We start from the raw sequence: 24,049 nt of genomic DNA on the forward strand, positions 1-24,049 counted from the left end.
CTCTTTGATTGCAACAAGTAGGATACAAAGAAAATTTGACACTGACAACAATCAAGTCTGTCACATGTGACTAACCCCACAAACATTAATCTGAGGGCGATTCCATTTCTTCATCCAATGCAAATGTCTTGATTAGAAATCCAAAAACAATCACGAGTGGTTTTCTACTCAATAAAGAAAACAAAGCAGTTTCTTTGATGTGTGTTGTTGGCACGCTCTGCAATGTCTTCTTGTTCCAACATCCATTTACTATTAATATGACATCATGCAAAGTGAGGATGTTTTCTAACTTCTGCATAATTATTGGGTGTGTTTTTAAAAAGGACCACATCTTTTTTTTTTTTTTTTAAATAAACTGCTCTGACAAACCTAAGGCAAGAGTCATGACAAGCAGCCAAGGTTATTTTAAGAAAACAAAAATCACAATCTGCCTTCAGTTGTGCTCATTTTCTTTTCTTTTTGGGAGTAAATTTGCAAGTAGTGCCAGTTAGACAAATACATAGATTTTAAAGACTAAAGGACCCCCTTTTTTTAACATGAAGAAAAGACAAGCTGTCATATCCATTGCTCTGAAGGAGAAAGTGTGAATTGGTCACATAAAAGGCAAAGGAGATACAATTAAGTTTTTGCGTGCAATGTATCACAAAAGCCTCCAAATGAACATGAAGCTACTTTTACTCTAGGGCAGTTATTTTTTCTTAGAGTAGGAATTAGCTGAGCAGCTAATAAGCTAGATGCACAAAAGTGTTATTTGGCCGCAAGTTTTAATCATATTTTAACCAAAATGAAATCCGAGTTAAGAGCGTGAAAATTGCTAGGAAAAATATTTCTTTTTTTTTTTAAGAAAAAATACATCTAGTACCACTGATTTAATCTGGATAACAATATAAAGATATAGCAGTGAAAAAAATTCTCTCCATCTTTAGAACATAGAAGCCTGGTAATGAATTTGAATGACATTAACAGCTTTTGACTGAGACCTCTTGTCTTGTAAATGACATCATCAAGAGATTTTGAGACATAAATTGGGTATAAGAAAATAACTGCATACACGTCTCATGGTACAAGCCTCATGTGGCTGTAAACCTCTAAGTAAATATCACATGGAAAACAATGACGCAACGTTCAGCCATAACTGCTGTGTTAGTAACAGACATTTTGTTCCCGGTATTTTAACAAAAAATGTACTGTTTAGTCTCCCAGAAAATAAACATCAAGAGGAATTTCTGTTGTAGCTGACTGTGTAGTTAGTGTAATAAAAGCGGTCATTTGCTCATGTTTTCATTTGGTGCATATCTATTTCAAGAGTCAAAAAATGTTAAAAAGAAGCAAACATAAAAAAATAAATAAAGAAAAGAAAAACAAGCTGAAAATAGCATGTTTGTTAGGTCTTTCTTCATACTTCCAAAACATTATTATTAAAGGGATGATGTCCTAAGTTTTTAAGGAAAGCTAAACAGCAATGTTCTGCATGAGTAACATTATTTGGCTAATTTTGAAAGGCATTTGCTTGTTAGCATTGAGTGTTTCAAAATGTAGTAGCTAAAGGTTTATTTTAACAGATAAAACTACTATTTTTTCCTCTCCTTTAGAAAAAAAAAAAAAAAAAAAAACAAGGTTAAAAGCACAGACACAAACCTTGAGGCCTCAGTGACTGAGGGGTCAGGCAAGTGTGTCACAAGGCTCCAGACTGAGTCTGTGGGAGAGAGGCTGGATTTAAACAATGATCAACAGGAACACGTATGGACACTTTATCAACAGGCTGAGGGGATGAAGTTAGAACTATCTTCCTCCTCTGGGTGCAACAAACTCAGATGTTTCAAACTCTTTAGTCCCATATTCCATGTATACATGTAGCTTGTGGTCATACTGGCAAAGGGTGCACCTCCTTAGGGGTTCCTAGTCCAACACTGTCACCCTTAGGGTGCGCAATTGTGTACAAACGACACAAAAAGAGACAAAAATGCACATGTTGGAAATAAGTCAGTTTGTTAGGAATAACTCCTGAATGTTAAAAGAGCTGGATCACAGGGAGTTGTAGGAAAGAAAGGATGATTAGTGTATCTGAGCAGTTTGTGTGCATGAAAAATAAATGACTTAAGTTTATTGTTGCATCTTGTCAAGAAGATGAAGCACCCTTTCAGGGATATAAGACACCATTCAAGTGTTGTAACCAGTGTGCTGCTTCAGTCTGGCTCTGGTGTATCTTCTTCTGCGGTAGAGGTTGTCTTCTTCTGCTTGTATATGAAGGTCAGCAGGAAGAGCGCTATGTCATGTGAGCACCAGTAGCCTGTGTGCGAGGTCACTGCAGACCAATAGCGACTCTCCACTAGACCCTCTCGTAGCTCAAAGTCGATGCGCCGCTCCAGCTCCACTGTAAGAAACAAACGGAGACATTATAACACCCTCCCAATGCACCAGAAGATGTGAGGCTCTCTCTAGGGTTGTTTATATTGGACGGGATAAGTGAACTAACGTGATGTGTCAGTAGTAGGTGAGGTGGGCCGAGTCATAGTGGAGAGGCCGTATGCTGACTGGCTTTCTGTACGCTTCTGCTCCTCTTCCTCAGTGCTTGCAACTCCCTCAAGTCCTAAAGACACTGAGGGTTGACTGTTGGAGCGGGAGAAACGTGAGAAGAGGATCCCTCCGATGCCCTTCCCTATGCTCGCCGCGCCTACATTCAGTGTTGAAGGGAGAGAGGGGAAAAAAAGTGAGATATATGGGGTGAGATGTGGTTGAGAACAGGACCAAAGAACAGCAGTAATTTTCTTGTTTCTATTCTTTTTAATTGGCTATTAGAAGATCGTCATTTTATTAATGGGCTAATTAAGCCATTTACTGCTTACGTCTGTTGTTAAGCACAAAAACACTTGATATGTTAAGAAGATTTAACTCAGGCTGTTTATGCTGAAGGAATTTAGGGGAGTCAAACTGAATGAAAAAGCTTTACAGATCAGACATAGGAAATGTAAATGTCTGATCCCTTGGCACTTTCCATTTTTCGAAGCTAAATCTCCTAAAAATGTAACTGAACAGGCCTTGTGTCGGGAAAGCAAAGTGTATAGCCTCATTCTCCATCTGTCCACATGATGGCACTGTTGACATAGTGATGTAGTCAAAGTCGGTGCCTCACATTACTTCAAACATCGACTCTCACAGGAGAGAATAGATTTTACCTATGGAATGAAGACTGTCTCCAGAGTGGAATTTAATTCTGTCAGATCTGTCTCTGGGCTTCTCGTTGCTGTCAGAACTTTTAACAGCCACTTGTAAAAGCAGATGCAGAAAAATTGCACGCAATAAAAAGAGAATATTTACTAATTTCTCCTCCACCCCAGACAATTTTCACTTCAGCAGCCTATCCTCACACAATTGTAAGTAGTTAAATATGACCTATTTTGGTTTTATTTAACAATTTTACAACTCCTCTGGACTGGTCATATGGGCCCAGTCCCAATGTCCTCCCTAAAGTATTAAGCCCTGAAGCCTCATGGACTTCATTCCTGGTAGTGCTTGAATATGACGGGCTGCAAGGGCCCTGAGTGGTATAAATAGGAATGGGACAGCGCTTTGGGACATATCACATTATCTTGAGGGTTTCAGACTTTTTATTTTAGGCTTTTTACTTTCTTCATAGCTGAGGTACTTCAGGGACAGTGTCAAAAAATATGCTAAACTTATATTTTCCTGTGGATACTCCTTCCATGTGTGTTTATTGTTTTTTGTATTTATTTTTTTAATTGACAAAATGATAATATACAACAATAGCAGCACATACAAATCAAATTTAAATGACACAAATATATATGAAAACACATTATACATTATAAAAGACATTTACATATAAACAAACAAGTTTCGCTCATGGAAAGTGTGCATAAAGCACTCAGACAGCCTGTATAAGAGTCCTCATGCACTTGATGTTTGACAGTGGGATGGGCCTAACCAGGAATGTGGCTTAAAGTCCCTAAGTCTGTGAGTGTGGACATTGGGATTGGACCACAGTAATCATCATATCAATCATATACAGAAAACAGTTTCATGTACACCAACAGAGCTATTTTTGAGAAGTGATGGCAGTGTCTCACCTAGTATGCTGGCCTTTCCCAGACTGGTAATGGACTCTCCGTAGTGTCTGCGAGGGAGGACGGGAGATGTGCTCGGGCTGGGGATGCTCTCAGTGTCAGATGTCGGGTCTTTGACTGGGTTCAGGAAAGTCGGTCGCATCTCATCGTAGGGTGTGGGGTTAGTGGCACTACACCTGATAGAGAAAATACACCCCAAATATTAAGAACATACATACTCAAAAAATGCACGTAAGAGCAAGGGTTAACAGTGTGAGTGTTATGAGATAAAAAAAATTCTTACCAGTGTATCTGAACAGGTGCAATATTGCTGTAATGTTTGAGGATGAGGGGCTCCAGTCTGTAAGCCTGAACAGTGCAATAAAACCACATAAATTACTTACTTGTTTCAAGCTGTCGAATATATAAAGTTAATTTAAACATCTGACTTCTGAGTGAGTTACAAAGTCCAGTAAAAACAATCCCTTCTTATAAATCACACCCTAAATGTGTGTGGGCTCAGTTGAAGACAGAGAAAAGACAAAAAGAAAATCTCGACTTGATGTCATAACCCTGGGTGAAAGACAGCATCTGTATACATCTTGGGAGGGACTGACCACAGGGTCTGTGGGATGGAAGACGTTGAAGAGCCGGCTGCAGATGGTGGTGGGCAGGATGTGGTCTTGGTGGCAGCTGGTCCCAGGGCGGATCCCTCTCAGGGCCAAGAACACTGCCAGTGGAGAACCCATGCAGAAGAAGTTCTCCACCTAAGAGACAAAAAGGTGACAAAAAGATTACGTAAATATACAAAGAGGAGTCTTGACATAAGTAGGTATTGATATAGAAAACATTTGTTTGATGCTTTGGACAAAAATGCTACAGAAGCTAAGGGTGTAATATTTTATTTGTTCTGTTGTTTTTGTTTCCAATGGTGCACATATGAAGATAACACCCAAAAGCAGTACAAATAATTATAATAAATCATTATAATATATACATATAAATTAAAAAAATCTTTACAAACTTAAGTCAAGACATTTTGTAGTGTGCTGATTTAAGTTGTTTGATCTTTATAACAAATATCCTTGCAAAAAACCCCACTGTAATCACTATTATTATTTACTATAGAGTAATGTTATACTGTAATGCTATACACAGAAAGTCCACATGAGTGACCGTCTTACCTTAAATTTGAGGGCTGGGGGTGCTGAGGGTTTGGAGGCTTCCAGTGTGACGAGTTGATTTTCCAGCTCTCGTAGCCTGTTAAGAGCAGAAAGGGACAAAATATTCATAAATTAGAAAAAAAACATCTTGTGCATTATTATAACCTCAAGCTACCAAGAAACACGTATTGATTCTTCCATCATCTACAGAAAATGTTTGTCCTTGAGCCAGTCATCAAACGATATCAGTACCACTCACAAACAAGAAGCCACTAGGAAGAAAAAGGTTGTTGATCTAAGGTAATGATGAAAACACTAAATGATGATGGTGATGGGTGGTGCAGTGGAGATATATTGAGAGCCTCATCTCTTCCATTTTACCATGAGGCATCACAATACCCTGCTGCCTCACAAAACAGGAAGCACAACTTGCCACCTGAAAATGCAGCATGAGATGAATGGCCTTGTTCATATTCAGAGAGCTGAAGGTAAATTAGTCATAATCTCATAATGAAGTCCAAATTATCATCCAGTCAGTTCATTAGTTAGTATTCTGCTGCTATACAAACTAATTACTACCTTAAATTATTATCAGAAGACCATGTATTGCATACCAAAATTTATATCTGAAGGCTCCCTGAGGTCTTGATCACTTTCCCCTGTAAAATCTCTTGAGGATCAGCTACACATGCAGTCCCTGCAACCAACTTAAACCAGAAATGTAGTTGCTTTTAATAGCACGTTTGCTTGCACATGATGGCTGCCTCATGGGTCCTGCGTCTGTTTGGTGTTTGCTCTGTACGTCCCCAGACATTAATGCTACAGGTATGCAAGACGCGATACACACTAAGGGTAGGGGAAGTGTGTAGGGAAAGTAAGGAGAATGTGACCAGGTAAAGAGTCAAAAGGTATGTGAGCAGTGACAACAATGATGACTTATTTCCACTGCACAGTGTGAAATAGCTTGCGACAGTTAAGTTCCATTTTAGAAGTTGTCACAGAACTGATTCATGTGCTACAGATACAGTGTAAAATATTGGAAAAACAGAGTTGGGACAGTGGTGATGGTGTGTTTTGTTTACTAGTCTTCAGACACCTGAGCTGGCTTAGCAATTTTGTCTTCAATTTTCTGTTTTGTTTGTTTCGTTTCTGTCTTTTCTTGGGGAGCTTTTCTTGACCCAAAGGACGGAGGGTGTTGTACACTGTACAGACTGTAAAGGCAAACTGTGATTTGTAATTTTGGGCTATATAAATAAAATTTAACTTCACGTCACCAGTCATCTGTTCACTAAAAACACCACTTAAATTCACAATGCATCTGGTTGTCTGTGCATGGTTAAAAAGCAAGTATATCTCCAGCTTTAGGAGTCACAGAAGATCTACATTAACAAGCTCTACCTCGTCCTTGTGATCCGCAGCTGCTCTAAAAGGTGTCTCTCCTCGTAGGACATCCAGCGGAGGTCCAGCTCCTCTTCTACTGCGTGATGCTCTTGTAGACAGAAGCGCACAGGATCCCATCCTGTGATGATGTCATAGGTGATGACGCAGCCGAGGGAGTGGGACACAATGGACACTTTGCCTCCCCTCTCCTCAAACTCAGGGTTCCGGGCGCAGAAGAGTGAGTATAGTCTGTTCAGCTCTTCTGTTAGGCCCTTGGTAATCTGGAGAGAGACAGGGAGTGGAGAGGTTTAAAGGAGAAAAAGTGAGTCACACTCATAATTTCTGGTTTTTGGAAGTGTGGGACTCTCACCTCATCCCGGTAAAGAGGGCTGTTGTAGTACATGATGTCCATGGCACTGCTGTTGAGTAGATCTCTCAGTCCTCTCACTTTGTCCGGTGTTATTGAGTCTACCGTATCTACAGAATCAAAGCACCAATATCACAGTATAAAAGGGAGATTCATGCCACACGATGGTGCCTATATTCATATCCTCAGTGGCCACTTTATGAGGTACAACTATAGAATCTCATATGATTCAATACAACAGCTCAGCCTACCTTTATAATAATGTTAAGTTTTGACTGGCACCGTCAGAGATGTATTAATTTAAAGGCTTAGTATTGAACTGGACTTTGTTATAAGGAGAGGTGTGTCTAATATTTTTCCTACCAATTTCCAAACATGGAGGGGGGAAGAATATTAGAAACACATTTTCATATAATAGGATTCATGCAGCTTTTTAAGAGTAAAATTCAAGCATGTTTCAAAGTGCCTAAAATAAAGATTTCCACTCAAATCCTTTATATCACACCTAAATTGTTACTATATAAATGCGATTGCAAGTTCTATTTTACCAACAGCAATGAATGTATGTAATGTATGTTATTTTACCAGCTGTTAACTTTGATTGTATATTTTGATCCTCATTATTTAATGCTTGCCAAAAGTCCTGTTTCACGGCAGCCATTTTGATATGAAATACTAGGGTAAAGTTGCCACTGCTACTAATTAAGGTCCTGTTCCATTAAGTGTAACGGAGCCCTTCTAGTGAGCCAACATGCACAATAGCAGCACCCTGACACTGTTTGACCTGAATGGAACAGAACTTTGATTAGTACCACTGATAACACCTGTGTTTACTCTAATATTTCGTGTTAAAATGGCTGCTGTGACAAAGGTCTATTTTTAGGGATAAACATAGCCTAGCTATGAACGTCAAATACTGTTTCATTTCACATATTAAAAGATTTTTGGCATACATGAGTGATTGTGTAGGTGAAACACAAGATTATGTTTCAAATGAAGCATTATTTCAAGGAGTATATTCAAATTCAAGCATATTCCTGAGCTTGAAAATATAATGCTTAACGTAAAGCACTTTCCAAGTTTGTAGGAGACATGTAATAATATAAAGAAATTTTGGATGAATACCTAACTGTGTGAACATTTTTATCCTTATAAAAAGGTAAAATATATGGTAGAGCTGTTGTATTAGATTGCATTAGAGTTCACAGATGTACCTAAAAAATGCCCACTGTATAGAGTAAATATAACATTTTAAAGACTTTTTCATGTACTTTATGGACAGCTAAAGAGGTCATGTCTTCTGATTCACCAAACTCCTTCACACCCCAGGGCTCAACAATAAGGACTGCCAGCTTGCCCTGGGCAAGTAAAATACCACATTGGGCCAGTAAATCTGATGTGGCAACTTGTAAAAAATAATTAAACACATTGCTTCACAGTTAATAATAATAATTACTAATAAATAAAACAATGTGTACAAGGGCAAATAAAAACTGACGTTGGGCAAGTAGATTTCTGACCCACTTGCCTGACCGTGCAAGTGAAAAGTAAAGAAAAAAACACCCTGTATATATGATGTTGAACCCTGTAACATGTTCAGTTAATTATACATCTTATCCTATATCTGCACAATGAACATGATTAGGACAGGTACTGTTACCTACACACTCATACAGTTCTGTAAGCCTCTGGCTATGCTTCATTAACTTTTTGCAGTAGAACAGGAAAGACTAACACATGAGAACAACTTGCACACATCCGCTGTTTACAGTGTTGACAAAAATTCACTTAAACTAATCACACTTGAATCAAAAACTAAACAGACTACAGGCACAGTCTCAACAACACACACTAACCTCCGTCCAGGGCAAGTTTGGAGCGCCACTCGACCGGCAGGAACTCCACATGCTCGTCATTGTGCTCTGAAAAGTGCTTCTCCTCCATCTTCCTCACACCCTCCCTCAGCCTGAACAGACACAATAAAGCCCACACAGTACATGAGGGTACATGACAACACAATGCACACCTTATTACTTTAGAGTAGAGTGTATATGTTGGCTTATATGCCAAAACATTCAGCTACAAAAAGGCAGTAAAAGTGTTTTTTTTTTTAAAGAAACAATGCCATCATCACATTGTCTGTGCAGCAGTGTATGATAATGACAGGCACTGAGTGGATGAGTAACATCCTCTACGTCTATCTGGCCCTGCTACAGACTGACCGGGTAGTCTGTGTTTGCACTCACAGACTTTAATGACCATTGGGAGGAGAAGAATGACGCCCATTTTGCTGCTCACTGATGCAGCAGCTTCCCTCATGCAGCACACACACACACAGGCTGCAATGCCACTAGTCATATATGGGGCAGCATTAGCTTGCAGGAAACACTAAATACACAAAGAGAGTGAGAGTGAGGTAGGCTGTTTGCAGATGTGGGTAAATGGAGTCTGAGAGAGGCTTTTAGGTGGCTGGTCTGTGAATGGGGCACCTAATGCAGGTCTTGACAGGACTGTGTGCATGCAAGTGTGTCTACAGGGGAACCTAAATGCTCAGAGCATTGAGAGCTGCAATACAGAGCTTTCTGTGCTGCACCCAAAAAGATTCCCTTGTTTGACCTTAAAGGGAAAATTTGGCACTTTTCATGTGGATGCCCAGTCAGTGTTGATGGTAAATGTAGTCAACCGAAGCAATAAAATCATCAGTGCATGCTATATTGACCAAGAAAGATGAGCTCTCCTACTTGTGGAGTCATGCTGGCAGTGCCTACAGGCACCAGGATTCATTGCAAGTGAGCTTCAGATGCTGATGCCCATAAGTTTGCGTATTACCAACCTAGCCTATAGCTCTCACTTTGTTGGTCAAAACATTGCATTCGGTGGCAAAAATACTCATCCTTCATGACACCTGGCTACCCAGAGGCAAAGACCATATTTGCATTGCAAATTAAACAGTAAAAGCAAAGAGAAACCACTGTCAGTGGAAAAATGGCAAGGTACTGAAACAGAAAACTAAAGAGATAAAACAGATAACTTAAATTATCCACATTTTGGTAAATAGGTTCATATTTTTTCAGGGAACTGAAAAATGAAACTAAATATTTGAATTTATTGCTTCAATTGAATACATTTACCATTACTACTGCCTGGACATCCACGTGACAAGTACTGAATTTTTCCTTTGTCATAGTAGGTGTAGGTAAAATGGGTTTTAAAAATAAACTTTTTTTGTTTTAGAGCGTACTGTAATAAAGCCCTCAGCCCCCACTGCTGCTGACAACACCCAGAAAGGCACATGTACTAAATAAAAGACAAAACTAATAACTGGAAAGACATGTCAGGTTGATCTTTCCTCTTGGTTGAGGAAAGCGTGTATGTTGTAATCCACAGGGAGCTGGTAGTGAGGCTTAAAGTGCTACGCAGCTTGACTTGGTCTACTTTACCTGCTTAGCTGGCTTAAGCCGTGGGCAGTGGCCAGACAAACTTTGTGACACAGAGACACACATGGCTCTGGTCCGTACATTCTGTACTCCTGCCTGTAAGGCTCAGGGCTCAGGGCAAATACAGTGGTGCCATTCAGGGTGAGACAAGTGGCAAGCTAAAGTAGTGATTCAAAACTGACCAGGGGCCTGATAAGCTTCAGCAAGAATTCATTGGTGTATCGCTCTTAAAAAGGCAAAGACACTGCCATAATTTGCTTTGTCAGGTTTCTTCTTGTAACTTCCTAATTGCAGCCTCTGCACAAATGTCCATGACTGACTGAGTTCCTCATTATAACAGTGGGTCTTTGAAAGACAAAAAAGAAGTCGACTGGCTGGCTTAAGGATCAGTTAGCGGCATCAGGCCACACTGACAGTCCCAGTTTTATGTGCCAAAGATATCCATCTCTGAAAGTTGTGCCAGCTCCCCAATAAAATGGGAGGAAATGGAATTTTGTTGATGCTGCTCAAACACACTGAGAAGTTAGACTTGGCACACATGGAGGCACAGGCCTGCAATATGGATTGATGGTGTTAGTTTACTTAAACTCTTCATTCAATCTTCTGTGGTATAATGACAACAATCTACAAATGTCAAGTCTTTGATACCAAATAAATCCTCAAGGTCCCAGCTTTCAGAGGATGTATAGCAGTTCTATGTACAGTACATATACTGTTGACCTGCTCTCTCCTCCTAAAAAAATATATTTCAATTGGATTGGAAGAGGCTAAGATTTAACATTGAGGCAGCATGAGTGCAATTTGAGTCGGGCTATATACATTTCATCTAGATTTTTACACAATATTAAAAGTGTTTTTTAAATATTTGCCTTATATTGTGTTGCACATGTATTGCATTGTTTCTGTACTTGTTTGTGCTGCAGAGCTTCGCAATTTCATGCGTCAGGCAAATATTTCCTTGTTCCCTTGTGTTTTCTCAAATTTCAGTGCATTGTGCTTGCAACTGTACAGCAGGAAAATTAACAATACAAAGTAGAAAGTAAGAACAGAATGGAAGAAGACAAAGAACGTGAGAAAGAAGGAAGAAAGAAGCACACTTGCATCATCATCTACACAACATTTGTTTATGTTGTTGCTTGATTCCAATCAAATCCTACAGTTCAACTGAAAAATCCTACTTGCAGCCCATTTTCTTGTTTTGATTCAGTTCGTTTTGACACCTGATGAAGACTGCAGTTAATTACACATGAACTGTACTCAAGACCACCTTTTCAAGTGGACCCAGGCAAAGATAAACAAACTGTGCCTGAGTACAGTATGCAGTGTTCACAATAATCAAACAAACTAGACTTTGGGGTCAAGTGATGATGTGATAGCCCCCTTATTGAACAGCTGTTAGTATGCAATGAGGAGTGCCTACATTTTTCTGTGAGGACTCTAGTTGTGCATTCCATAAATACACTAGTTACATAGTTGGCAATGGTGCTTAACAAAACAAATTATCTGGAATCACAAGAACCTGTCACACAAGTCGATATCTGAAACCCTAGTCAGTTCATAAGAAATACAACATGCAGCATAAGTTTAGTCAGGCCAGGGGGAACACAGAAAATGCTATAGCACGATTCATACTCATTTAAAGGTTTAAAAAGAAATTATCACGCTATTTTGCATGCGTCTTTAGAGACAGAGGTAAAAAGTAAAAAGATAGAAGAACTGAGAGTGAGCTATCTTTATAAAAGCCACAGGAAAAACAGAATGTCAGAATGAGAAGAGGCCAGACTGTGTCTGGAAAAGAAGAGAAAAGGAACAAACAAACTTCATGGCAATTCAAACATCACGTCATCCCAGTGAGATTTTTCTTAATTTAGACTTGATTTGTTTAGTGTGTGAATAAATTTAAACCTGCCTTATCATCTTTACAAATTCTGATGGAACAAAAGTGAATTGCAATGTGCATTCAAGCAAATTCTCAATCTAAAAAATTATCTCTCTAAAAACTCACATTCCAGTGTTTTTAATGATGCGCCCCTGGTCCATCTTCTGTCCAATCCCATGGACCACAAAGACAACATGTGTAGTCTGAGGGGGTCTGTCTTCTGGTGAGGCCTCCTCGACATAACCCCGATGGAGCCGTGTTCCACTGCTGGAGGCTGGAAGAGGACAGAGGACAGGGTTGGACTATTACTCATTGAAGCTTACGGCTTGTGATTTTTGCAAGAAAATAAATCAATTTCACTGTATTTTCTGAACTGCACTGCTAAATGCTCTCATTTCCACTGTGTTCACTAGAAGTCTATAAATAACTCAGTGACTGTGTTTAAGTAACATGCTATTCTGAGTCCAAAGAGGCCAGTAGGTGAGACACGAAGTCCTGCTGTGACTGTGACTCTGTTGTTGTAATGTGGCCAGAGGGTTGAGTGTGTGTCCTATTTTAGAATCTATAGTCTAGTCTAGTCATGTGCTGTGTAGCAAGGTGATAGGAGCCAATGGACTTTATGGCTGTCTGGATAGCACTAAGGAGATTTGCCCTCACTGAGCATCTGTGTCTCACGGGAGATTGAGATAACCAGTGCCAGCACCTCCTCTTATAATCTGTTAGCAGGAGATGAAAATGTGCCGTAGAGGTGGAAGACAGAGGATCAGATTAGAATCATCAATAGCGATCAAACATCGGACATGAGGTCAAACTTTGGCTGCCATCCTTTCAGTTACACTTGGGCCGGTTGATCAAACCCGGTCCCTGAAGACAGCAGATGGATGCTGTGTGATTTTCTGGGCTAATCCAGTTAAGAGACTGAACTGTACCCAGCCATGTTTAAATAACACTTGAATAATAGCAAATGACAGCACACTGTGAGCGCAGCTGAGTATATAATTTGTGATGTACAGAAAAGTGGGAACATGTGAGAACCTAAAGAAACAGGGAAGCAGTAAAGGTTTTAGCTATGATAACTCTATAGATGGCAATATTTGTCTGTTGTTGACTGGTTCAATACTTGAATAACTTCAACAAATAGTGGATGGACTGCGATGAAATTTTCTGCAGACATTCATAGCAACCACAGCATGAATCCTAATGACTTTCGTGATCCCCAAACCTGTTTTTTTTTTATTAAAGTATTTAAACAAAAAAAAATGAATATACTACAAATCCCTCCCCCTTTTTGCTCAGTGCTCTACTAACAACTGAGCTGGCTTGGTACCTTGATCAATTTAGCAAAATGTCAGCTAAGCTAGCTTGCTAACAATTTATGTAGATAAATGAGCTACTTAGCTAGCATTTTGCAACATTAATTAACTAAGGATGTGAATACATGCCTCTTTTAAAGGTCACCCTGCAACAGCTTTTAACCACTTTCAATTTTTTTTTCTTAAGCCTGGCACATAGCACTTTAAGTACAGGAATCAAGCTTGCGGAACGGAGTGAGAGAAAGGGGGCGGGACTTACGATGGGTTTATTATTACCTGTTGCTAGTAAGCTAACACTGGCATTTTGCTCAAACCATCACTTACTGCTAATATGGCAAGTATGTAGACCCTTCGTCTTGTTTAACTTGTTTGGCTTCACAGACACTACAGCACAAAACAGCACTGGCTTTTATATTTCAAAAAAGTGTCATACAGATTTGCAGACTAAAAATCTTTCTTTGATCAATATTTTTTGTAGTTGTAGTCATGTGTAAGTTAATGCAGTCACTTGTAGTGAGAGTTAAACAGTTTGAGCAAATTATTTAAAATAAAATTACTTATATTAACAGTGGATATCAAATTAATTGGCACAGATACAAATACAAACAGACATGTACAGTATGATCAGGGAACTGTCTATCCAGCTCATTATATGAAAAGATAATGACAGTGTACATTACAAACCTTTGGAGAAGCCCAGTTTTTGGGTGACGGTACGTGCAATTTTTGATGTGGTGGCATCGCTGTAGAGGTATACTTCATCCACGCTGTGCCAATCCACATGGGTCCGACTCAGCTTCAGACTGTGGATGGCTGTGGGGACGGGCAGTGAAAGAGGAGTGAGTGAATGAATGAATGAATAGACAGAGGAAAAAGAGGAGGGCAGGTGGTGTGGGAAATTGGGCAAAAAGAAGGGGGAAAAAAACAACCAAGGAAAAGGGTGAAGGAAAAAGATTCACCAATCACCAGAGAACAAGAGACTGAAGACATTGTAAGAATTACACCAAGTTATGATCATCTTAAATACAAATCAAAAACAGCTACAGTCTAGGAACGATCTATTCACACAGCTCAATCAAATGCACTCAGGAGCATTGATCTGCAGTTGGAAAGAAAAACACGTCAAACTATCACATACCACAACTGCATATTTCAGCTCTTGCTTGTCTGTCCTGCTTGTGTATCAAGCTAGACTGAAGACATTTTAGATTGCAGATATCTGAATTCACATGACTTTTAGTTAAATTTGTCTCCATGTTGTAGCTTGGGGTGTAATGCAAGTGTAATGCAAGTGTAATGCAGTGACAAGGGCAAGTAAGAGCAGAGGTATGGCTAAAGAGGAGACACCATTTTCTACAGAAGCTAAGAGCGATAAATGAAACTGGTTGACTTGAGAGAGTTGTTTATGTCTCTGCAGCTTCTTGTCCTTTAAATGTCCTGTGCAGTCAAGTTCATCTGGATGAAATAGGTGGCAGACTTTGGCGTAGGTCCAGAGCACAGTCATGGCTCTTTGTACTGCACTGAACCAATCTGGGGATTAAAACCCCTTAAGAATGGGGTAAAGTGCCTGGAGAAATAAGATGTTCAAGAGCACTATTTTGCTATCTTAAAACCTGTGACAACATAGTCTCACAAACAACACAAAATAAAATTCTGGAAGAAATGTGTGCTTCAAGAGAAAAATGATCAGGTTAACTTGTGTTATGTATCAGACCTGTGCATCCTTTCTTCTCAATCATCCTTTAAAGGGATAGTTCAGATTATTTGAAGTGGGGTTGGATGACTATCACTGACTTCTTGATAGTCTATCACAGTGATGACTATCACTGACTTCTTGATAGTCAGTGTATTACTTACACTAGGTGTCAGCATGCCCCCCAGTTTGGGGAAGCAGAGAGGACTACCAGAGTGAAAGCTAAGCAATGACAACCATTTTACTCCACTGTGAGACAGCCTTTTCCAATGGGAAGTTGATGTTATATTAGCCAGATTGATCTAAATATCACTCTCCGACTCAACCAAACTCCAACAGCAAAATCAGTAATTTTACCTTGCAGAATGCAGGAGTTGTTGGTCTACCGCTGCCTAGGTTTTTTTTTTGTTATTGTGTGACTTTAGAGAATACAAATTGTCCTTTTAAAATAATGAAGTCACACAATAAGACAAATAAGCAAAAAACTGAGGCAGTGGTAGACCAGCAACTCCAGTGTTCTGTGAGGTAATTTTCTGCTTTCGCAAATGGAGTCTGGTTGGTTTGGAGAGGGTGATATCTGGCTTATATAATTGCGCTTTACTATCTGAAAAGGCTGTCTGATTGCATAGTAAAGTGGAAACATTATAAATACAGCATACATACAAGTGACATACAAGTGTTTGCTGCGGACCCTGCCCACAACAGTACATTGCTTAGTTACCATACTGGTAGTCCTCTCTGCTTCTAAGTACCTCACACAACCTCACTTCAAATAATCCAAACTATACCTTCTATATTTGGACATTTACTATTTACTACATTCCTTGGAAATATACTGCCATTCAGGTCTACAGGGCAAGAGTAAGTAAGACATTTGTCAGGAAAAGATTTTTTATTTCCACTTCCCGTGTAAATGGATAAAATAACATCTCTATTGTGTGTGTTTGTGTGTCACATGGTGGAGTTAAGCTGGACCTCTGTAACCTGGAAAGCTAATTTCCTCATTGGACAGGCATGACCCCAAGGTAATATGAGGCCAAGCAGTTACTGCACACTAGGTGAGACCTGTCTGCTCTGAGGACAACCTGTGTGAAAAGAATGGCTGCCTCTAAAGGAGAAGGACAAGGATCTAGAAGAAGAGTTTCTCACAGGGAACAGAGGTGTTGAAGTCAAGGGCACTAGTTAGATGTGGAATAACAAAGGGAAGGATGTTGTTTTTCTACACAGATGAAACAATAAAGCTTCTGAGGAACCTGAGGTGAAAGATATACTGTAGTTGCATACACAGTCTCCTCTCTCACACATTTCCATTTATCTTTGCAGAACCTCAAACAAAACTACTCAACAGCAAAGCAAACATATGCTTAACCTCTACCACGGCACACAATATCACTAAACCACTCTATGACAGCAGCAGCAAAGGGGAACAATCAGCTCCTCTGAGAAAAGAAATGTTCACCATCTAGTTTGGCTTCATCTCAAACAGTTTTAAGTGGCCTCCTGTCCTTGTCTACCTCATGGATGCACAAAGGAGAAAAGGACGGTGGCTGGTGCCATGAGCCAGCTGCACAGTTATTATACAAGGTTGGATGAAGCCACTTCAGACTGTTGAGCTTTATTTGGAGCCGTGTCTACTGTAAAACAGGAGTCCAGTCTGAATACAAAGTATGTTGTACTTCTCCACTAAACTGACTGAATCAATACAAAATATTAGTTTGATGGGATATACACGTTAAAATGTAGCCAGTAAGATGGAGTAATGCTTAGGAATTATACAAGGACACTTCCTGTTTTACAATGAAAGGCGATGCATGGTGAAAGGAAGGGAAATGAGAGAGATCAAAATGCACAGAGCACCTGGCAGTCAACCAAGAAAGGTTAAAGAGTTTACTAACACTGCTATGGCAAGTTACTGAGAGACACATGACGAAGGAGAGGGTTAAAAAGGAGGGATAAGGGGCAAAGGATGTGGTAAACTGTTTGAATAAAAGAGAAACAAGGAACCTGTGTGCAGGAGAGACTGGAAGAGATGGAGGAAACATACAGCTGGGAGGGGAGTTATGAAAGACATGAAAAGGAGGTGCTATAATGTTGGTCTGGGACTCTGAAGACTTACAACCTTTTCTGGGTTGCAGCATGGCAAACATACCAGCAACATTCCCTTCATTCCCAGACAGTATACTAGTGTCATGTTAAAGGGATAGTTTGGATTATCTGAAGTGGGGTTATATGAGGTACTTATCTATATTCAGTGTATTACCTATACTAATATACTGACTATAGGAGTCGGTGCAGGAAGCTAAGTGATATACTGCTGTGTATTTTAGCAACTTAAAAAACATATTAATCAGTTTAAGTTTACACTATATTTTGAATATTTTCGCAGTTTTACCCTGTGGTCAGACAGCCTTTTCCAATGGGAAACTGTTGTTATATAAGCTAAATAACACTTTCTTCAAACCAACCAAACTCTACTTGTAAAATCAGCAATTTAACCTTGCAGAACAAGCATGTAGCTGGTCTATCGTTGCCTCAATCGCTTTGTCTGTCTTATTGTGTGACTTTGGTTATTTAAAAGCTTATTTCTGATTCACCAAAGTCACACAATAACATTAACAAACTAACTGATTGAGGCAGTGGCAAACCAACTACAAATTTGTTCTGTGAGATAAAATTACTGATTTCACCAATGGAGTTTGGTTGCTTTGGAGAATGTTATATTTGGCTTAAATATTTGCAGTTTCCCATCGGAAAAGGCTGTCTGATAGCAAGGTTAAGTGTTGCAAATATTCTAATTATAGCACACTCTTAAACTGATATTGATTTTTTATATGGGCCTTTTTTGTAATACATTTTGCTAGTGGCGTGTTGACTGGCATATACAGTAGGTAATACAATGATGATCAATAAGCACCTCATACAACCTCACTTCAAATAATCTGACATGTTATTTTAATGTATTGTTAGGTTAAGTGTGGTAGGTGCAGTACTGTAATATTCTCAACCTAGGCAGAAACATCACAGGTCTCTGTTGTGTTCAGGTCTACACTGGGTTTAGGTCAATGCCTGCTTGTATTTACTATGCGATGAGGACACAGACCTCGAGACCTCTCTGTTTAGCATTTTTGATAAGGGTCAATACACCCAGAACTAGGACAGTGATGGACTTCTAAGAGGGCGACTCTACACACCATGTTAGGGGGGCTATAGTAAAGGGCCACAATAGCTCCTCTGTTCAGCTCATCACTTGTGCTTGGCTCTCAACAGAGAGCTTTGTTCATTGCTCTTAGAGCGAGAACTGGTGACGGTGGTTCATTAATGATGGTCAAACTGCCAGAAGGGGGATGAGAGAAAGAAAGCAATGAGAGAGAAAGTGGGAGACTGAGCTGGAGAGATAAAAAGGGGTAAAAGAAGGTTGGCTTTTTGAGAACCAGCTTATTTATTTCACATCCACTGATTTAAGGGGTCCTACCCCATGTTTGTCTGCTCACTATCCCAGCAAGGAGATGAGAGGCAGATGCACAGGTTTCCTCAAAAAGCGGCAACAGCAGAAGTACCAAACTCTGGGTCACAGCACAAAGGGAGAAGTTCTAGCAACTAGGCCCAGTTAAGGCTGCAATGGAGAACTTGGAGAGCAGCCTAAATCCATTTTAGCACAACCATTTCTAACTGAGCCTAGGTCTAGCTCTAAATATTTGATTGTACAGGTCAGAACCACAACAGAAAGGAAAATCTAGCTCCATAGGGACCTAGGATCTACTAGGAGAGAGGATACAAGCTAGCAGATCTAACACAAAAAAATAACTTGGCATTTTACAGTACCTTGGCAGCGTTTGCGCTTGTGACATGTAGTTTTAGCACTCGTCTGATATCCACTCCATTTGAACAGAAAGGGGAGGTAGAAAGGGGGCAGGTGGGAGAGAACTAACAACCAAGAGAGAGTGAGTAATGGCCATTACCCTGGTATCAGTCACACAGGAAGCTACCGCTGTCATCACTCCTGAACAGGCCAATCTATCAAGTAGCGCTGCTATCAGGTTACCACTTCAAGGCTCTGGACACACAGCCTGTGCTGGTTACTGACTGAACCTGGTGGCTGCAGGTAGATATCAAGAAAATAGCCTAAAATGGTTTAGAAATATATGGAAGCCCATTTCTGCCAGTGTGATGAAAAATAAAGATCCTGTAATCCTCATTGTACTGACAAACTTTCTCAAAATATTGTACTGGTATCTAAAAATAATGACTTAGTAACACAAAGTAATGAGTTGGTATCTCAAAATAATGAGAAGCTTTCTCAAAATAATGAGCTACTATAGGAAGTTTCTTAATATTTTGAGATACTAACTCAATATTTTGAGATATTAAGTCATTATTTTGAGAAAGATTCTCATTATGACTTACAGGATCTTTTTTTTCCATCACACTGGCGGAAATAGGCTTCTAAAAGAGTAGGCCGGGGTACATGTGGGCCTGCAGTTCAAAGTGCAGCGCTGCTTGACATTACGCCTAAGATGACTGAGGTAGCATCTGTTTTACACTCATTACAGAAATCTGCTGTCTTCCCTGTAAAGACTAAACATGTCATAAAGTTAACAATTTCTTTAATATCTTACACTTTTGTGTGAGTAGTACGATTGGAAAACATTTTGTTTGTTAATTTAGCCCTGTAGTCGGTGGAAATTTCCATTTAAAATATTAAGCATTTAAGACAAAATAATAATAAAGAAGTATCATTATATTAATATTTAGTGAATTAAGTGGCACAAATAAGTGAACATTTCAAGACCTTTTGCAAAGAAGTGAAATGCAAATAAACAAACAGCACAAAACCTTATAATTTCCCAACAGCATCTACTGTAGCAGTGCTTATGTGTCCATTTGGGTTAATAGTTTGTATTTTGCATATTATAAATGATTTATGGAACTGGAGGGAGAAATCTACTGACTACAAAAAAAAGGAGATATGTAACAGTAAAACAACAAGCTACTTTTTTTTACATGGATCTGTTCAGATGAAAAGAAAAATAATTTGCAATATAATTTCTGTGGAGAAAACAATGGGCAAATTGCAGCATTTTTAGAGACAGTTTGTCATTTTCTTTGCAAAGTTACTGTAGATTAATAAAGGAATGTAAAAACACAACACACCTGCTGCAATTGTAATTTTATGTTCCAATTACTGGAGTCTGAAATATACTGTAGGCATGTAAGAGTGATACAATGGCAGATGGTATTTTTCCACAAATACAAATGACTTAACACTGATTTAATCATGCAGCAATTATCCAGACTAAACAATGTTTTCTCTCAGTGATTTAAATCCTAGCCTCCTACGCTGACGAGAAGCTGTGTTTTTCCACACTGAAAACAATAATTTGATTGTGATATAAGATGTCATGGGAGCCAAATCAAATCTTAAAACATACATAGCAATACTTACACATATATATGTGAACACTATGTTATATTATAATTATTGGAAAATATTTGTTGTATAACCAAAATTCATATGTCCAAATGATTGTCCTGAGGAACAATTACATGCCAGTTCAAATCAAAATCAAACAGCAGCTCTATGTTCAAATCACTGAATAAGTTGTAAGTGGATGTCCTTATTGGACATTCAAAAAGACCTCCATTGCATTTGTTACACAAATCAGCAAAATCCACAGGTCTTAGCTGAGATCTGACTAAATCATTCCTTCCGTGATAGCACAGACATCAGACTTGCAAATGTCAGCAGCGTCTCCCTCTGCAGAGGTGAAAGGCTGAGGAGGAGGAGAGACCTGCTGACTGCACAGGAAGTTTGTTTGCTGTAAAAGCTATTAACTGAAGTCCATCTGCTGGGCATTAAAGTACTGATGGATCCATCCAGAAATAGGTGTTCCCTAATGACTGGAATATATCTCCTATGCACAGAATCCTCATGGATGTACTGAGGATCAATTAATCTGTGTGATACTTTGCAGTGTATGAGCATCCTTGTGGTTTAGATCACACTACATGACTTTTATGTCCCTTAAAGGCATGGCTGCACCATCACCACCACTAATTTCCAGATCAGAACAAACAAGTCTAGTTGTTGTTATCACGACGAGCAGCAGGTTTAGACAATCTCATGCTGATCAAGGGTGAAAGACTGATGATTCAAAACATATGTGAAATCCTAAGGAGAAGTGATGTCTAAATCTAACTGGAAAATAAATAGATAGAAAAAACATTCAAATTATGCCAACAGCTAGTTAATAGATGAGACAACTCTTGTTTTTTTTAAGGATGTATCAGTAATCAGTCATGCAGTGTGTTTCTGCGTCATGTGCAGGTTAAATAAATATGCAGCTGAATATGTCATGTACACAAACAAACTTGTGGGCTGCGTCTGCCTCAAAAATACCAAAAGCGTTATGCTGACAAATGACCTGGTGCCCAGCCCGCTGGCTTTATTTTGCCTTGACGTCCGAGAAGCCTGACAGACTGGGACACACCCAGTACACACACACACACACACACACACACACACACACACACACACACACACACACACACACACACACACACACACACACACTATACTTTCCACCATAGGCCTGCTGCTCTATACCCATATACACAAATCCATGCAGCTTCAAGTGAATAGACGGGAACCCCTTCTAATTAAATGTTTGTTTGTTTTTTCTGTTTCATATTCAGCTCTCTGAAAATTGTAAATAACATCTCCCTCAGTCTGGCTTGGCAAACTACGCTAAGAAAAAATTCTGCTGTTCAAAGTTGGTCAATGGTAAACAAAAAATTAAAAGACATTTATAAAATCCATCAACTGTCATACACTTGGGGCCATTGTCAGACCCAACAACTGAAATAAGAGCTGCGGCTGTTTCTCTGATGCCACCAACTCACAATCCGCTCATACAGCAGACGCCCATCTTTAAAGACAGTTACAAGCAGAATCACAGAAAAATGAATAAGGAATGATGAATTTGGAAGGGGAAATATGATTGCATATCATCTATACAGGTAAATAATATAAATATTGATCAGACAAGCCCTTTTTAATTAATAAAAACATTTGTGAAGCACATTTCTTACTTTGAAAAAATACATCAAATCAATGCTTATTTCTTCTGAAATAACTACTGTGAAAATTACCACTGTTCATTCCTGACTATAGTACTAAAACCAACTATTTATATTTCTTTAGCAGGATACACTAAATCTGACCTATTCAGTTGGTGGTCTGTGGGCCAAATCTGGCCCTTCGATCTTTGATAGATATGAAAAAAGCATATCATCGTGCCTTTATTGTTAAATGACCTGTAAGCATTCCAAGTTTATGGCTATTCATATTATTTATTAGAAGATCATCATTTTATTGAAACAAACTGAATGAAAAATGATGTTAAATGCAACACTGTGTTCATTAAAATGACAAACTATTTGTAATCTAGGATTAGAAATGATGGTTGTATTTTCTGCACTTTTGTAAATTGTGTTTCTTTTCCAATTGTCAAAACTAAAAAAAATTAAAAATGCATTGTTTTACACAAATAAAATCCCAACGTTGCAAGTCAGACATAGGAAATATTAACATCTGGCCCCTTGGGATTTTACTTTTCTCAATTCTGGCCTGTCTAAAAATGTAACTAAAGGCCTGCACTATATCATGCATTAGCAGTGTCACTTCTGATTTTGCCTTCCTCTTTTATGATTCATGAAGAATAAGCAGAAAAGTGCATTTGCGTCATGAGAGAAGAGGACATTCATGCACATTTTGTACCTATCAGTAGTCCTGCCCACATAATAGTGTTATGCCTGCATAGCACGTTGGTATGTCTGCTATATGTCTCCTGCTGTACTAACCTTTAGTCTCAGCGAGCTACTCAGGCACAAGGAGAAAGAAGACAGAAGAAGGAGAGTAGATAGAGGGAGGGGAGAGAGATAGCAGGAGAAATGTATGTACTGCAGTAATGTCAGAGCACAGCTCGCTGGCTTTATGATCCATTTATCAATTGTAATGCAGTTCAAGGTAGCCGACTTACGGCTCCAAGTGCTTTAGATTATTAGTTCCGAGATAGAATAGTCTACTGTAAAGGCTCCCTGTAATAAAGACCGAAGAGGCGAATTAACAGCATCTTTCACTCTGTTCGCTTTAACGCTCTGCTAAATATAGGAATAGAAAACAATCTGCCAACAAAAGCAGCAGGAGGGTTTCAAACAGATGCTCAATAATACTTCAAGTTCCATGCATTAAAGGAAATTACAAGATCACAGAAATACACCCAGCTTTGGGATTTAATAAGCTATAATGTGTAAGGCTATGTATGGATTTTTCAACACATGACACAGTGAGTGTAATTATACTGCACTAGCCATCTTTGCTGTAATACTGGTCACACACTGGACAGGCTGAGGTCATATGATCTGTGTGTTGTGCAAGGGAGAAACCTCCAAATGTCACACAACCTATTGTCCTTGCACTACAGTATATTTCATACACCTGGCCCGCAGATAATCTGACTTAGACTCCCTTGTGACTGTTTATATGCTTGTTTCCATGTACTGTACAGATCTTTTCATGTCCATGTGTATATGTACACAAATGCTTGTGGACCGCAAGTGACCTTCCAGTTTTGAGTCAAAACTTCTGTGATTCAGTTCAGGTATGTGTCAGTCATACACCTGCCAGCATTTAGATTTCAAGATATGGGAGGTTTGAATCAGGTTGTGGGTTGCCAGATGGCAGTGCCAGGTGG

General features: G+C 39.2%; 1 protein-coding gene across 2 annotated transcripts in view; it reads right to left on the bottom strand.

Moving 5' to 3' along the window:
- Positions 1-432: 432 nt before the first annotated feature.
- ddhd1a (DDHD domain containing 1a) overlaps positions 433-24,049 on the bottom strand; it is a 31,014-nt gene continuing 7,397 nt past the window's right edge. The window contains exons 3-14 of one of the 2 annotated variants that reach the window (XM_084742602.1): positions 19,119-19,220; positions 14,288-14,416; positions 12,417-12,564; positions 8,831-8,940; positions 6,978-7,084; positions 6,626-6,888; positions 5,249-5,324; positions 4,682-4,831; positions 4,369-4,433; positions 4,089-4,261; positions 2,477-2,674; positions 433-2,374 (exon numbers count right to left, since the gene is read on the bottom strand). In XM_084742602.1, coding sequence (XP_084598728.1) covers positions 2,187-2,374; positions 2,477-2,674; positions 4,089-4,261; positions 4,369-4,433; positions 4,682-4,831; positions 5,249-5,324; positions 6,626-6,888; positions 6,978-7,084; positions 8,831-8,940; positions 12,417-12,564; positions 14,288-14,416; positions 19,119-19,220 — 1,709 coding nt within the window. In that variant the 3' untranslated portion in view covers positions 433-2,186. The remainder of the gene's footprint in view (positions 2,375-2,476; positions 2,675-4,088; positions 4,262-4,368; positions 4,434-4,681; positions 4,832-5,248; positions 5,325-6,625; positions 6,889-6,977; positions 7,085-8,830; positions 8,941-12,416; positions 12,565-14,287; positions 14,417-19,118; positions 19,221-24,049) is intronic. The other variant, XM_084742603.1, reaches the window with a different exon arrangement.

This window comes from Lutjanus erythropterus, chromosome 18 (genome assembly GCF_056507025.1).
Source record: "Lutjanus erythropterus isolate fLutEry1 chromosome 18, fLutEry1.hap2, whole genome shotgun sequence".
Classification (NCBI taxonomy): Eukaryota; Metazoa; Chordata; class Actinopteri; order Lutjaniformes; family Lutjanidae; genus Lutjanus; species Lutjanus erythropterus.